At 37.7% G+C, this 14,950-nt stretch overlaps 1 protein-coding gene across 1 annotated transcript in view; it reads right to left on the reverse strand.

Annotated features, from left to right (window-relative positions):
• LOC140231401 (uncharacterized) overlaps nucleotides 1-14,950 on the reverse strand; it is a 166,191-nt gene that overhangs the window by 54,976 nt on the left and 96,265 nt on the right. Inside the window, exons 8-12 of the mRNA XM_072311526.1 lie at nucleotides 14,422-14,520; nucleotides 13,301-13,444; nucleotides 10,530-10,625; nucleotides 9,760-9,878; nucleotides 8,114-8,266 (exon numbers count right to left, since the gene is read on the reverse strand). Of these exons, the coding sequence (XP_072167627.1) occupies nucleotides 8,114-8,266; nucleotides 9,760-9,878; nucleotides 10,530-10,625; nucleotides 13,301-13,444; nucleotides 14,422-14,520 (611 nt within the window). The remainder of the gene's footprint in view (nucleotides 1-8,113; nucleotides 8,267-9,759; nucleotides 9,879-10,529; nucleotides 10,626-13,300; nucleotides 13,445-14,421; nucleotides 14,521-14,950) is intronic.

The following is a 14,950-nucleotide window of genomic DNA, read 5'->3' on the forward strand; positions in this document are numbered from 1 at the left end:
TAATTCATGAAATCGTCACAATTCCGCTGATATTTGAGGTAGAAATAGGCGCAAAAAGTATCATGAATTCGGCGGTGTGGAACATCTTTTAAGAACGCACTTACGAATTCGAAGAGTTTATCGGGAGAAGATAAAAGGACACATTTTCAACCCCTTTTGGCGCGTGAATCATAAAAGATTACAGCCGAAATAATTCATGAAATCGTCACAATCCCGCTGATATTTGAGGTAGAAATAGGCGCAAAAAGTATCATGAATTCGGCTGTGTGGTACACATACATCTTTTAAGAACGCACTTACGAAATTCGAAGAGTTTATCGGGAAAAAATAAAGGACACATTTTCAACCCCTTTTGGCGCGTTCATCATGAAAGAATACAGCCGAAGATATTCATGAAATCATCGCAATCCCGCTGATATTTGAGGTAGAAATAGGCGCAAAAAGGATCGTGAATTCGGCCGTGTCGTATATCTTTATGTACGGAATGCGAAGAGAATGTGGGGAGAAAAATAACGCATTTTCAACCATTTTAGCTGGTGCGTGCATGAGATCACAAAAAGTTACACCCGAAGTAATTCATGAAATTGCCACAATTCCGCTGATAATTAGATTGTTTGAGGTAGAAATAGGCGCAAAAAGTATCATGAATTCGGCGGTGTGGAACATCTTTTAAGAACGCACTTACGAAATTCGAAGAGTTTATCGGGAAAAAATAAAAGGACACATTTTCAACCCCTTTTGGCGCGTGAATCATAAAAGATTACAGCCGAAGTAATTCATGAAATCGTCACAATCCCGCTGATATTTGAGGTAGAAATATAGGCGCAAAAAGGATCATGAATTCGGCGGTGTGGAACGTCTTTTAAGAACGCACTTACGAAATTCGAAGAGTTTATCGGGAAAAAATAAAAGGACACATTTTTCAACCCCTTTTGGCGCGTGAATCATAAAAGATTACAGCCGAAGTAATTCATGAAATCGTCACAATCCCGCTGATATTTGAGGTAGAAATATAGGCGCAAAAAGTATCATGAATTCGGCGGTGTGGAACATCTTTTAAGAACGCACTTACGAAATTCGAAGAGTTTGTCGGGAAAAAATAAAGGACACATTTTCAACCCCTTTTGGCGCATGAATCATAAAAGATTACAGCCGAATCAATTCATGAAATCGTCACAATCCCGCTGATATTTGAGGTAAAAATAGGCGCAAAAAGTATCATGAATTCGGCCGTGTGGTACATCTTTTAAGAACGCACTTACGAAATTCGAAGAGTTTATATCGGCAAAAAAAATAAAGGACACATTTTCACCCCTTTTGGCGCGTGCATCATAAAATGTTACAGCCGAAGTAATTCATGAAATCGTCACAATCCCGCTGATATTTGAGGTAGAAATGGGCGCAAAGAGGATTGCGAATTCGGCCCTGCATGTCGTGTACCTTTCAGAACGCATGCACAAAGGCGAAGAGAGTGTCGAAAGAAAAATAAAGAACCCCTTGTAGCTCGTGCATCAGAAAATATCACAGCTAAAATAATTCATTAAATCACGGTTATGCAGCAAGTTCGTGCGCCGATGTTTAGAAAAAGTCACAAACGCATGATACAATCTGATTTTTTTTTTCATTATCATTTTACACTGTAATTCACGAACAAACATTCTATTTTTTTTCTCATTTTTTTTTTATTTCTTGTGCAATAAATAATTCAAGTTTAAAAAGACATTAATTAGTAAAATGTACATGGGGGGGGGGGTACGTCCATAAAAACAAGAAAATAAGTTTGCAAGTAATTTAATGTTTTTTTTAGGTTGCCGTTGTTGACCGGTAAGTTTTCTGTTCGGACCGGTAAAAAATGGTAAAATGGGGCATCTACCAGTCCGACAGAGACATGTCAGACCGGCAGAAAAAATGGGTTAGTGTGCAGCCCTGATTAATATCACAAAATGTTGATAGTTTGCTTTAAGGTACATTTTTGTACATGACTGTCCAGCTCTTAAAGAAAATGTCTGATAATGAGGTTCACATTCAACAGGTTTTTGGTAATAGATCAGCATGTAAAGTAAATTACAGAAAACATGGAAAAGTTTCATTGTAGGATTTTGCAACAATATAGCTAAAACCTCAGAGTAGATAAATTCACAATGTTCAGTTCTCAAAAATCTCAGAAAAAACAGCAGGAAGCGAGCTCCAATCTTAAAATTCTGTTCATACATGTAAATGTTTCAGCCTCATAAACAATGGCTTTGGTCTATATAGGTAGGTATAAACTATGAAATGTCAAATAGTAATCACTTGAATTACAAAAACTTTTCAAGAATAATCATGCAGTGATTATCCCAATCAGGAGGCTATTAATAGTTATCACAAAATTTTGATAATTTGCTGGAACAAGGTCCATGCAGCTTTAGAAGAATTGCAGGCTTTCAAGTGGCCCTACTTTTCCTACTTTTTCCTACTTTTTTACTGCTGTCCCTACTTTTCCTACTTTTTTGCTCAAAATCCTACTTTTTCCTACTTTTTCCTACTTTTTTGGTGAAAAATCCCGCCAAAAAAAAAAAAAAAAAAAAAAAAAAAAAAATGTGCAAGGCTACCCGGTACTTGAATAGTTTATATTCAGAAATGATGAGTAGACTCTAGTTGCAGATTCTTACTGGTGGGGAGAGCCTCTTCAGCATGAAAGAGGGATAACACAAACCAATCAACCACAAGACTGCTGCCAGCCTCAGTTTTTCCTCCTGTGCAGATGTGATTGATCCCACTTATATTGCAGCCTAGGACTTGGAGCAGCGCTCAACAAGCTCTCATCATCGCTCAAAATTACCAGGTAAGCTTGCCATATACTTAAAAGTAGAATTTGACATGTGACTTCCAAAGAATACAACTGAGGGAAAAATGCTGCCTACAGCCAGTTTTCATGGATGTAGAGTTCAAGCATATCATGTCTAATGCATGTGCTGGAATGCAAATCCTCAGAAACCAGAAATTTCCTTTGCTAAAATATGGTTTACTACGTAAATCGTAAAGGTCATGTCAAAACAAGAAATGACACCTTCAGATCCCCTTTGCCTGAAATCCTTCAATAATATATGTTTTGATAATAATTAACAGTGATTGCAATATGAAAAACTTAATATAAAAGTAAGTGTTTCACCACAGAAACTAGATCTGGTTGATGTGAGGATGAGTTATTCCCAAGAAAGCATGGATTGGTAGGGACCCATTTGTATGAAACTTGCATATTACTGAGGCTAAATCAAAAGCACTGCTCCCAAAGGTAAACTGGACCTTTAACATGAGACATATGACTTGTGATATCTATTTGAATCATGGGCAGATGGTAGATATGACTACTAAAAACCTTAATTCATCTGAAGGTAAACAGCTGAGGAAAGTTAGTTGCTGAAAAATCAGATGAACAAAAAAAGAAATGTTTAATTAACAGATCCCACAAATTGTTAACAAGGAGTGAGAACAACAGTAATTACTTAGCCATCGTGAAAGATAAAGACTAATAGAGCAGAAACCTCTTTATGGACAATCTTAAAAGTTGATGGCGTGTATACATCTTGCAAGTATTTTTAAGAGGTTGAATTGCATCATAGGTAAGACATTCTACCTCGAAGAACTTAAAAGAAAGTAGGATATGGAGGAACTTCACAGAAAACGAACACAAAAATAATAATTCAGTAACGTTTAAAGATTGATTGAAGTTTAAACCATGAGACTTTGAAGTTCACTTCCTGACGACACTTACAAACTATCAGGAATATGTAGAGAGAAAAACCATCTAGAGCATTTAGGAAAGATAATGAATGCATATTCCACAAATAAGAGCAAGTGTGTGGATGTTTTAAGTTGAACTGCCAAGAACAGTTTGTTAAGTTTGGAGGAAACAACTTGCAGAAAAAGTAGAAGCCATGATGTCTTTTTATTCTACAGATCTTGCAAATTTTAGTTAACGCTGAACATCTTTTTATTACCCAGGTAGTTTGAACAAGATGTGAGAAAATGGTAGAACAGAAATCTCGTAATGAAAGTAGTCAAAGTGTGATGAGTCATTTGAAGTGACATATCCAAAATATTGAACCGTCTGAAAGAGTCTTGGTAAAATGTGAGACAGGGAAACTTTTTAAAGAAGAAAAAAGTGAATGGATGGATGTGTATGCCAATTGTGTCAACATACAAAACTGTAAGTTGAAGGTGAAAACCAACAGAACAGTAAAGAGTATCAAAATTGAAAGGGCACAAATACACTGTATTTAAGGGGGGGGGGAATGGGAACTGCATGGTAAATATACAGATTTTCTAGAGTGTATTTGCTCTCAAACAACCAGAGAAATCAGAGAAGCTAGCAAGGACTAAAATGATAATGGCAGTCACTGTTTATTTATTCTCCAGATCTTGCAAAGAGTAGTTTATAAGATTAACATGCTGAAATACTGAGCCAGCAAAATATCTGGAGAATGCAAAATTTCAAAGGCGGAAGGATGTAATATTCTCAAAATATATGAAGAAGTTTGATTTCAAGAATATTGAATGAACTTAAAAGTGCCTGGAATAATTGCAAAATGGAGAATCTTCTTGAAAAGGTCAAATAGCTGTATGTGTATTCAACAAAAAGGGTCATGATGAGCTGAAAAAAACAGTTGAATGTAAAGAACTATTAACTATCTCCAGTAAATGTGGCAAATATTGCAAACAGTAGTAAGTCATTGGAAAGTACAGAATGATTATTTTCTACACCTCTTTCTAAATTAACAAATGTAAGTTGATTCAAGAATTGATGGAATCTAGCATCAACAGAACACCAAAGAAATGAAAACATTTGTTATCTACAGAAAATTATCAAAAAATAGAGTCATTTTTGCTCCCTATAAAGTCGGTAAGACTACAGATAGTGAGAAACAAAAAGCAGTATGTACATGTATGCTCCTCACATCTTGTAAAGTGGAGTCATTTGGTTATATTGCAGCGTTATGTTACTCTACATGCAAGAATACTACATTTCCCTGATGCTGAAATGTAAAGTATTTACTTTTTTTCTCTCTCTCTCTTTGGATATTTTGTGTTCTATTGGTTTAAGTGTTTTAAATTGAGCTTGCCTTGTGTTTCCATCTATATCATATGATTATGAAGATAATCTATATCACTTGAAATTCAGTTGTGGACACTGTGCCATAAACTCACAGTATCTGAGTGTGTAGATTTGTAGTGGGCCAGGATTTGCAAAATAAAGATGTCAATGCATTGGTAGATCTTTCACTTCGTAAGGACTCACTGTCATGAGACAACCCATTCTTCATGCATGTCTTGCTAGAAATGTAATATGATAACACATGCTCTCAGAGACTAATACTGAGTGCTACATATAAGTAGTTTAAATCATCCTGTTATTTTGAAATGTTTGAACACATGTTAAGTGCTTACATGTATTTGAAATTGAAAGTCTCTTGGAAAGATATAATTTCACTTCATAAGGCCTCACTGTCATGAGACAACCCATTCTTCATGCATGTCTTGCTAGAAATGTAATATGATAACACATGCTCTCAGCATGGAGCTACTGTTAGTAGCTCCATGCTCTCAGAGACTAATACTGAGTGCTACATATAAGTAGTTATACATTTATGCCAAAGGTATGTTATACTGGGGGGGGGGACTTTTCCATAATTAATAAAGATGGGCATCTTTTGGAATCTACAATTCATTGAATATCTCATGGTCATTCAGCTGGAACTTGCAAGCATACTAAGTTGTTGTGAGCATCACTTAATAGCTTTGTCAAACATCCTTCTATCCTTATATCCATTATATCCACACTTTTAAAGGAAACATATCTCCACAACTTCAAATGAATGTAGATAAAAGTGTCATCTTTTTTAAAATTGCTTTTGTCAAATATCCTTATTTCCAATCTTTTTTACATTTTGGAATGAAACACATATCTTCACAACTTCAAAACATTCAAATGAATGTAGATAAAAGATGCCATCTTTTAATTATGGAAGTGTATAACATACCTTTGGCATAAATGTATAACTTACACATCATGGAATGTTTATGTCATATTTTGTGGGATGATATGTGACCGTCCATCACAAAACTAACAAAAAGTCGCATGCACTGATTTTGTATTAGGACTGAAAATAGATATGGGCCAATCCAGCCAGTCTTGAGTTTTTCATATTTTCTGAAAATTAATATTAATGTTAATAATAATGTTAATTAATAATGTTAATTAATGTTAATAAAGCATGCACAGCTTAATCTGATAATCTCTTCATTGTTGTAGCTCCAGTGGTTAACATTCTGTTATTTGTTCCATTCATTGCACAGCTAGCACGGCTTGATAAAGATTGAGCGCTTGAATAAATGCTATACTCCAGGAGCCCCTTTTCTCAGTTCACATTTTCCGAAGTGTGTGCTTTCATTCCAATATTAGGATCGGTTAGGAGAGTCCATTTGAATCGAGATATACATCATTTTCATCTTTAAGTTTGTTCTTTCAGAATCTGCTCTTAATTAAAAATCCATGTTTGGCAACTTTTTGTTGGTGTTGCAATGCAGGATCACATATATGGTAGGTGTTCATGTCAATCACAAAATTATGTCTTTTCTATGTAAGTATTGTAATAAGTGATCAAGATTCATACTGACTGTACGGTTGAACATGCATTTGTGCTTGTTACCTGACATTGTTCTAACGAACGTCTGCCTTTGTTGTATTTTTCAGGCTCTCCCAGGAGCAATAGTGAGGCTGAGGCAGCAGGGTTGTGAGTACAAATTAAGATTTACATGTAACATCAAGAGTTCTGGTGAGTATTGACGAAAACTACTCCAAAAAGCCTGCACATGTCCTCATTTATTCCTACTTTTTTTCTTTAATGCCCTACTTTTTTCCTCTCATGTCCTACTTTTTCCTACTTTTTGAAAGATTTTGTTCCTACTTTATTCCTACTTTTTTACGTTATCCTGCTTGAAAGCCTGGAATTGTCTTTTAACAACTTTCGTAACAGATCAGTATACATGCACTGTAATATTAAATAGTAAATATGGAACAGTTTCTTTCGGAAGTTAACATTAACGATGAACAAGTGATGTGTAATTAATACATTGTACATGTAGACCAGTTGGTTTGGTGACAGAGAGAGAGACCAAGAGAATAACAATCTACTGGAAATAGACCACAAGAGTTCAGTAATCATGTACTCATTGGTTACTTACAATCACAACCTTCATATCATTTCTTGGTATTAAAGAAAAATCATGTCGGTAACTCACATTACATTGTGGTAACTCACGTTACATGGTAACTCACGTTACAATTTTAAGACCTCTGTTATGAGAATTTGAAGCAAAGACTATAAGTCCCATCATATTTCTTGGATGTGTGCTGCATAGTCATTTGATAATCCAAAATACCATGTCTCAGTTGAGCATAGTAAAATTGCTAGGTTAAAAAGTTCATGTTTCGGTAACTCACGTTACAGCAGCTTCTCAAGCTATGTAAGAGCACGCTGGTGTCCGAAAAAATATCTTATATCGAGGTCTCCACTTTATTTACTGCTAGATTAATATATTTTTGATTTGTAAAACCAAACAAAGTTTGATTTGAGCCTCAAATATAAAAAATAATTGCAAAGAGCAACAAAAATGCATTTTTAGGGATTTTTAGGTCAAAAAATGCTTTCTGGTTTCAAAAGGTTTCTAATGCACAAAAGAGAACTTTTCTTAAATGTAAAGTTGGTTTCACACACTTCAAACTATGGCTAACAAAGTAAGATCATCAGTTGTCCTGAAATATGTGGGTAAAATTTTGGTGGTCATGTCGCACAACTCACGGAAATGCCCATATATTGATGAGAACATTGTTGCTTTGTTCTGATGATTTCACTGGTACAAATTGAGATTTCAAACTGAAAAAAAAAATGATAATCCCAAAACAAGCACAAACTGAAACAGAACTAACATCATGAGGGGTAATATCATTCTTCTTCTTCTGTTGATAAAGTACAGGCCACCTTGTGGTGTATCAGCGTACCGGTGTGGCACAAGGTGTGGGCACGCGTGTACAGTGTACAACTGTATTCTAAATATTTTTGCCATGACTTACCTTGAAGATCTCAAAGCCAGCAATGTCCAGGATACCAATGAAGGAGGCTCCGGTGCGCTTGCTCCTGTCCAGAGACTTGTTGATCCTGGCCACCACCCACTTGAAGAGCTTCTCATAGATGGCCTTGGAGAGGGCCTCGCAGGCAAACTCCACCTTAGGGAAAGAGTTAGATGGAGGGAAGGAGTCATAGTCATGAGCAAATGCTCCAAAACCTCTGCAGACTACAGCTCTTAGTAGGCGTGTCTTCATCAGCCCGAAGTTCAAACTAGCGGGACATTTTGCGGTCTTAGAAAATAGCCCGATAGAGCGAATGTGCGTCTTCATCAGCTCGAACAGCCTACTTCGGGAAATAAGTCCGAAAAATTGACGCATGCGCACTTTGCATCATTACTCTGCCTAGCTCACTGTTCGAAGGTGGATTTCCCGCTCAAAATCTCCTACAACACCGTATGTACGATACTACAACCAGGGGGGTGAGCAGTACAGCAAATTCTCTCCAAAGGGATATCAATAACGCTACTCTTCTGTCCAGTGACACATCTTATATGAAATGAACGAATTGCAATGTTTAAACAAATCCAAAATACACACAATCTGCAAGAATCTTTAGCTAGGGTAGAGTGGACCAGAAGAAGAAGTTTACAAAAAACAGCTAGCATGCACGGAATCACCTCCCTGGTTTTAAAGATGTCAACAACAGTAGGCCTAGTACACACATGTGATCCTTGAATACGCCGTGAGTGTATGCACTATACACAATCACTAAAGCTTGTACATGCGCTTTCAATAGCCAGCTGGCTAACCAGAAGCGTGGAGGGATCGAGAAAATTTCGGGCTGATGGAGACGCACCCGAAATAGCGCGCAATTTCACGAATTAGCGCTCTAGTTCACGAACTAGACCAAGATTTCGGGGAAAATTTTCCCGATTAAATAGCGCGCTATTTGCATCTTCACTACACAGATAGCGCGCTATCTTGACATCGGACTAGTTTGGTAACCGCAAGATAGCGCGCTATTTTGAAACTTCGGGCTGACGAAGACACGCCTAGTGATGCCGATGAGAAATAATAGATAGCTTTTGATTGAGGATGCAGTGAAATGAGCGACACAGCAAGCAACCAACCCGGAACGTATGCACATTTCGATCTGTTGTCCCTTATAATATGCGCTTTTGGAAAATGCGTTCACTTCGGCCGAGTGGGTTATCCCAGATGCAAATGAGCATATGACATCGTAAATAGTATTTTTCCATCAACACACAACACGCAAAATTAGCGTTCACGTCCTTAAATCGAAAGTTCCCTAATGCCACCAGCAACACTTTGTTGCAGAGGCCATAAAAAAAGGAACATATCATGAAAGCATGACCATATTTAGTAACTTATTTTTCTAATCAAATAAAAAACAAATGATTTAGATCTGAGGTTAAAACAAAACAAATTTTCTTATTTTTGATGAATAAAGCCAAACAATATGACAATGATATACGAATTGGAAGCTCTGAGGATTTGCCAACTATGTAATCATATGTCCATTTGTAATCATGTCGATTAAATACTTTTATACCTAAACTCAAGTGCAATTTCACTACTATTCCTAATCTCATGCTCGATCTGCTTTGACAATGAGGTAGGTTTTCTGTTACCTGCTCCTTGTTCTGGGCCTTGTTGACGAAGTCCCTGCCGACCTTGAGGCGAGGCTTGAGGAGGGCCTTGGTGAACTCTGTCACGTTGACTCCCAGCAGATGGCAGATCTTCTGGGCAACTGATGGAGAAAACAACAGCAAGGGGGATGGATACTGTTAGCCTGCAGCTAAATAATCCTTTTTTCTTTTTTTGGCTCCCTGCATTTTCTTAACAGTAACATTATAACTTTTCTTCTTTTTTTTTAATAAAAAGAATGGAAATCTCATTATACAGTTGTACGGCAGCCACATCCACCAAGCAGTCTTAACCCATATGAAAAAATAATTTTTCTTCTTCTCAATTCAAAAAATATTTTTCATAGCAGCTTCCATTCAACTACCCATTTTGTCATACTGTCTCAGGCACTGTCTTAAGGCACTGCCATGCATATGCATAATACACCTCCTGCTTATTTCGCATACACTGTACATTCAAAATAGGCTATCTAGTCAACCTTGTTTACTTGTAAGAAACAAATGGTTGGTATCATTTGAAATACATACAAATTTGTTTCACAATTCTACTTCAAAACAACAACAAAGAAACAAACAAACATAAGAAATTCGACAGGAAAAGCATTGTGTATTATCAACCCTTTTTATTTTGTTGTTGTTGCTTCTTTGATCATGTGAATATAGCGACACCAAAGCTTAGCTTTTTTGTTGTTGTTGCTATCTTTGATGTGTGATACCCAAAACTGGTTTCCTTCAGTTAGTCAGACACCACCTACTTGTGGAGTCTGGCAGAGTGGCTTGGTCCGAGTTCCTCTCCTGCTTGAAGTCCAGGTTGCCAAACATCAGCACGGCCGAGACAACTTTGAAGACAGCTGCAGCACAAAGCAAGAGGAAAAGATTACAGGGCATTAGGGACACTGGTGTACAGGACCATCAAACCATATTGAGGATTTTCGCTTGAGCACATTTTCGGCAACTCTGCTCAGCAAAAGAAGTTTACGCACATGCTGTTCCAGATCGATGAAAACAAAATTAGGGGAGGATTATTTCACATTCCCTTTTCCTGCATCGATCCATGCAGGCAATCGGCTAAGTTTAGATATGATTTTATCACAGGCTCTAGAATTATATGTTTGCACATTCTGTACTCTGATAAGAAACTGTGAATGCATCCTGACGTATGTACATCTTACTGATAGGCTGCCCAGCTCTCTGTGAAGAGAGGCCATTATTTCCACGATTATGAAAATGCACTTGATCACTCTAATTCTAAATTCCTCATTCCACCAATCATTCGACATCCTATGTGTATGCCCCCAACTAGCACACATGGACACACACACCCTCTCACATAAATAGACACACACTTTGCTAAACCTTGCGGGATTCTGCTTGACCATCGTCACTCTCATTCATCTACTAGCATATCCACCAGCGTCACCTCTGCACTTCCAGCGTTACCTGCTTGATGATGTCACAATGCCTTTTTTTCTTTTTTTCTTTTTTAACAAATAAAGACAGAATAACCTGACCAGAAAGAATATAAATTCTTAGTGGAAAATTGAGCAAAGAAAATGGATTCCATCGGGATTCGAACCCGAGACCTCCGGCTTGCTAGCGCGGTGCTCTACCGACTGAGCTATAGAAAGCCCTAGTTCAGTGTTCATCCCAGAAACCCTTAATTCTCAATGCTCAGGGGGTCAGAAGCTATAGCAGTGTGTTTGTGTGTGACAACACGCGCACACACGCTTTTTTTTTTTTTTTTGGTACACATTGTGACCCTTGACCTCTTACAAGGACCCTCGATGCCTCTTCAAAACCTTCTTCAATACATCAAAGTTGAATGCACAGGAGTGCACAGAAAAACACCAGCACCATTTAGCACCATCTTGCCTAGCCCTGCACAGCCATTTCAACACATCATTCATTGTTTCTTGGAGGTCTCTCTGTGTGGAGGCCAAATAATGTTTAGTTTCAGTTTCTACAAACGAGAGGGACTTTCCACTATTGCGTGCTCAATGTTGCCTCAATCATTCAAATAGTCCCACACCTCCCAGGTTGTAAGTTCTACTTTGGTGATCACCCTCCTCCCTTGTCCATTGCCCTGGAAACCTCCCAAGTGATATCTTATCTTGATATTTCTTTCATCCAAAATAAGAACAATTATAGTTAGACAAATGAATGCAGTGTATATCCCCAATTTAATATGCTGAATTTCAAGATACACTTCCAAATATATGGGACCTTCATTTTGGAATGATTTGCCTAATATTTTAAAGTTGTCTAATAGACTTTCAATATTAAAAAGAATATGTATAAATTCTTTCTTGTTCATAAAGATATGCTACAAATTTTCAGTTTTATTCAGTGTATACACACCTCGCTTTGATGACCAGGGTTCGAAATTGGCGATGGTCCGCTGGCCATTGGCCACCCAAAATCACGTCGGACTAGCTAAAAATCATAAAATTCTGAAGTTACTAGTCCGTCTGGCTAGCCAAAATATTGCTTCAGTGTTAAAATTGATTCTAAGTAGTCCGCCTGGCTAGTTAAAAAAAAAGTTAAGTGCGACCCCTGATGACTCTTGCTTTCTTCTGTATTTTGTTCTTTATGTAGTACAGTTTTCTAGTGTTTTGTATTGCTTTAATGTAACTATTTTAGCTGTAATTCTTGGGATCAGCCACAGAGAGACCAATGGGTCTATGTTAATCCCCCACAAACTGAAATAACTGTTTTCATGTTGCACTTGTCTCTTGTCAAATTGTTATACCGTATACGCAATATATTTCGCGAGTCTAAATTTTCACAAATTGGGAATTCCCGATTTCGCAAGTGGTTAAATTCGTGATAGTGAAGTCCTATACTGAACGGAGAAGTGTACAATAGCGTACTTCACATTCACATACAACTGTAGGTCAATATTTTCGCGTGTCTTTAATTTCGCGAACAGCACCTGACTCGCGAAATTCGTGAAAATAAAAAAACCTCGCGAAATATTCGGCGTATACAGTACAGGTTCCTGTATTGTTCCAATGTTCTACGTATACACCTGTAGTTCTTGTATTCTTTGTTTATGCTTTTTATCAGGATGTGGAAAAAAATGAAATGGAATGAAATGAAATGAAATGAAATTGGATGGAATGGAATGGAATGGGATGGAATGGAATGGAATGGGATGGAATGGAATGGAATGGAATGGAATGGGATGGGATGGGATGGAATGGAATGGAATGGAAGGGATTGGATTGGATTGGAATGGAATGGAATGGAATGGAATGGAATGGACTGGAATGGAATGGAATGGAATGGAATGGATTGGAATGGAATGGAATGGAATGGGATGTGATGGAATGGACTGGAATGGAATGGATTGGAATGGACTGGAATGGAATGGAATGGATTGGAATGGAATGGACTGAAATGGAATGGAATGGATTGGAATGGAATGGATTGGAATGGAATGGGATGGAATAGAATGGAATGGAATGGGCTGAAATGAAATGAAATGAAATGGAATGGAATGGAATGAAATGAAATGTCTGCTTACAGTTGATGTCATCCGTGTTCATGTTCATGATCTGCATGGCCTCCATGGTGGCCTCAAACTCTTTGGCGTCGTCCACGCCCTGAACCGGCACGTTGCCGTTGCTTAGGTAGGTGTAGAAGTCCGTCCGTTCCAGAAGGAAATCCTCTGTCAAATCCAGGGTGAAGAATATCGAAAGGGAGAGGGGGAAGAGAAATAAAAATACATTGTATCATATCTCTTCATTATGGACATGTCACTTCACAAGGGATGGTATAGTACTGGTGGAAATGAAGACTGACTTTTTACTTTTTGCAAGATACTTAGAGACTACTTCTGAAATAGCACACAGCATGCCATTCTTGGAGGAATTCACCCTTTATTTGATGAAAATTGGTTTTGGAATGTCTGAGACATCCAAAAACAAAGTAAAACAAAGCAATCAGTATAAAAGGTGAGTTCCACCTTTTATTAGGATTGCTCTGTTCTGGATATCTCAACTATTTCAAAACTGATTTTCATCAAATAAAATGTAAATGTTGAATCCCTCTTGGAAATACATCCTCTTTCATTTTTCATACTAGGCTTCCCATCATTTCACCCAAAAAATGTTAGAAAACTAAAGTTAGCTCTAAACCAAAACTATGCGATCACTTTGAAAAGGGAGTGGATGGGGACACCTGTAATCCAATCAAACTTGTATCCAATCTTTTGTAGCATAATCTATTTAGTCTTGTAAAGTAATTTCATGAGTTGAATTTGCATATCGAAACCAAGAATAAAACAGAATCGCCGGAATAAAACATCAAAGCATATCTAGCTTGTCTTTACATAATTCTGGGTCAAATTCAACAAACATAATCATTCCTACACGAGGATCTTCGTTTAATCACATTTAAGACCCTTAACAAGATTCTGGGATAAGATTCACTTCAACCTAACTGCAACAAAAATGAAACACCGATTCAAAGGAATTCCATATAATGTCTTCTGAACTTATTCATTCATCATTATCATGCACTTCTTAATCCCTAAATACAATTATATGAATAAAGTTAAAACCACAGAGGGATGGGAAGGGGGTAGATATAGCAAGGAGGTGGATGGGAGCAAGGGGAGTAAGGGGGAAAGAAAGGTCTTCTCACTCTTCATAGTTTCGCTAGCTCCCAGGAGGAGTTGGTAGAAGATGTGGAAGGTCCTCTCGGTGTCGGCTTGGCGGATGACACGCGCCTTCTCCAGCAGGTCTGAGGTTTGGGGGGTTAAGGAATCTCACAAACACACACATTGTATACACAAACACAAACACACACATACACAAACACAAACTCACTGCCAACAAATTGTTATAATTTATGAACTTGTACACAGATCTATGCTTTTTGTATTTAACCCTTGCAGACCACGAACTCCAGTACTGCCATTGACCTGGTGCACAAATAGGTCACTGACTGGGATGCAGAGTTAATGCCAAATATTTAAATCTACCAAAGTCATGCAGGAATGTGGAAGTGAAATCAACAGGAGGAGGAGAATGTTGCGTGACAGGCAACTGGTCAACACATCACAGTCTGGCCTGCTGTGTGTCGAGACCAGCACTGGGCTTCACACTGGCCATTCTTGGCACAACAGTGGGCCAAGAAAACAGCTCTCTATACCAGAGCTGATGACACATGT

Source organism: Diadema setosum, chromosome 8 (assembly GCF_964275005.1).
Source record: "Diadema setosum chromosome 8, eeDiaSeto1, whole genome shotgun sequence".
Taxonomy (NCBI): domain Eukaryota; kingdom Metazoa; phylum Echinodermata; class Echinoidea; order Diadematoida; family Diadematidae; genus Diadema; species Diadema setosum.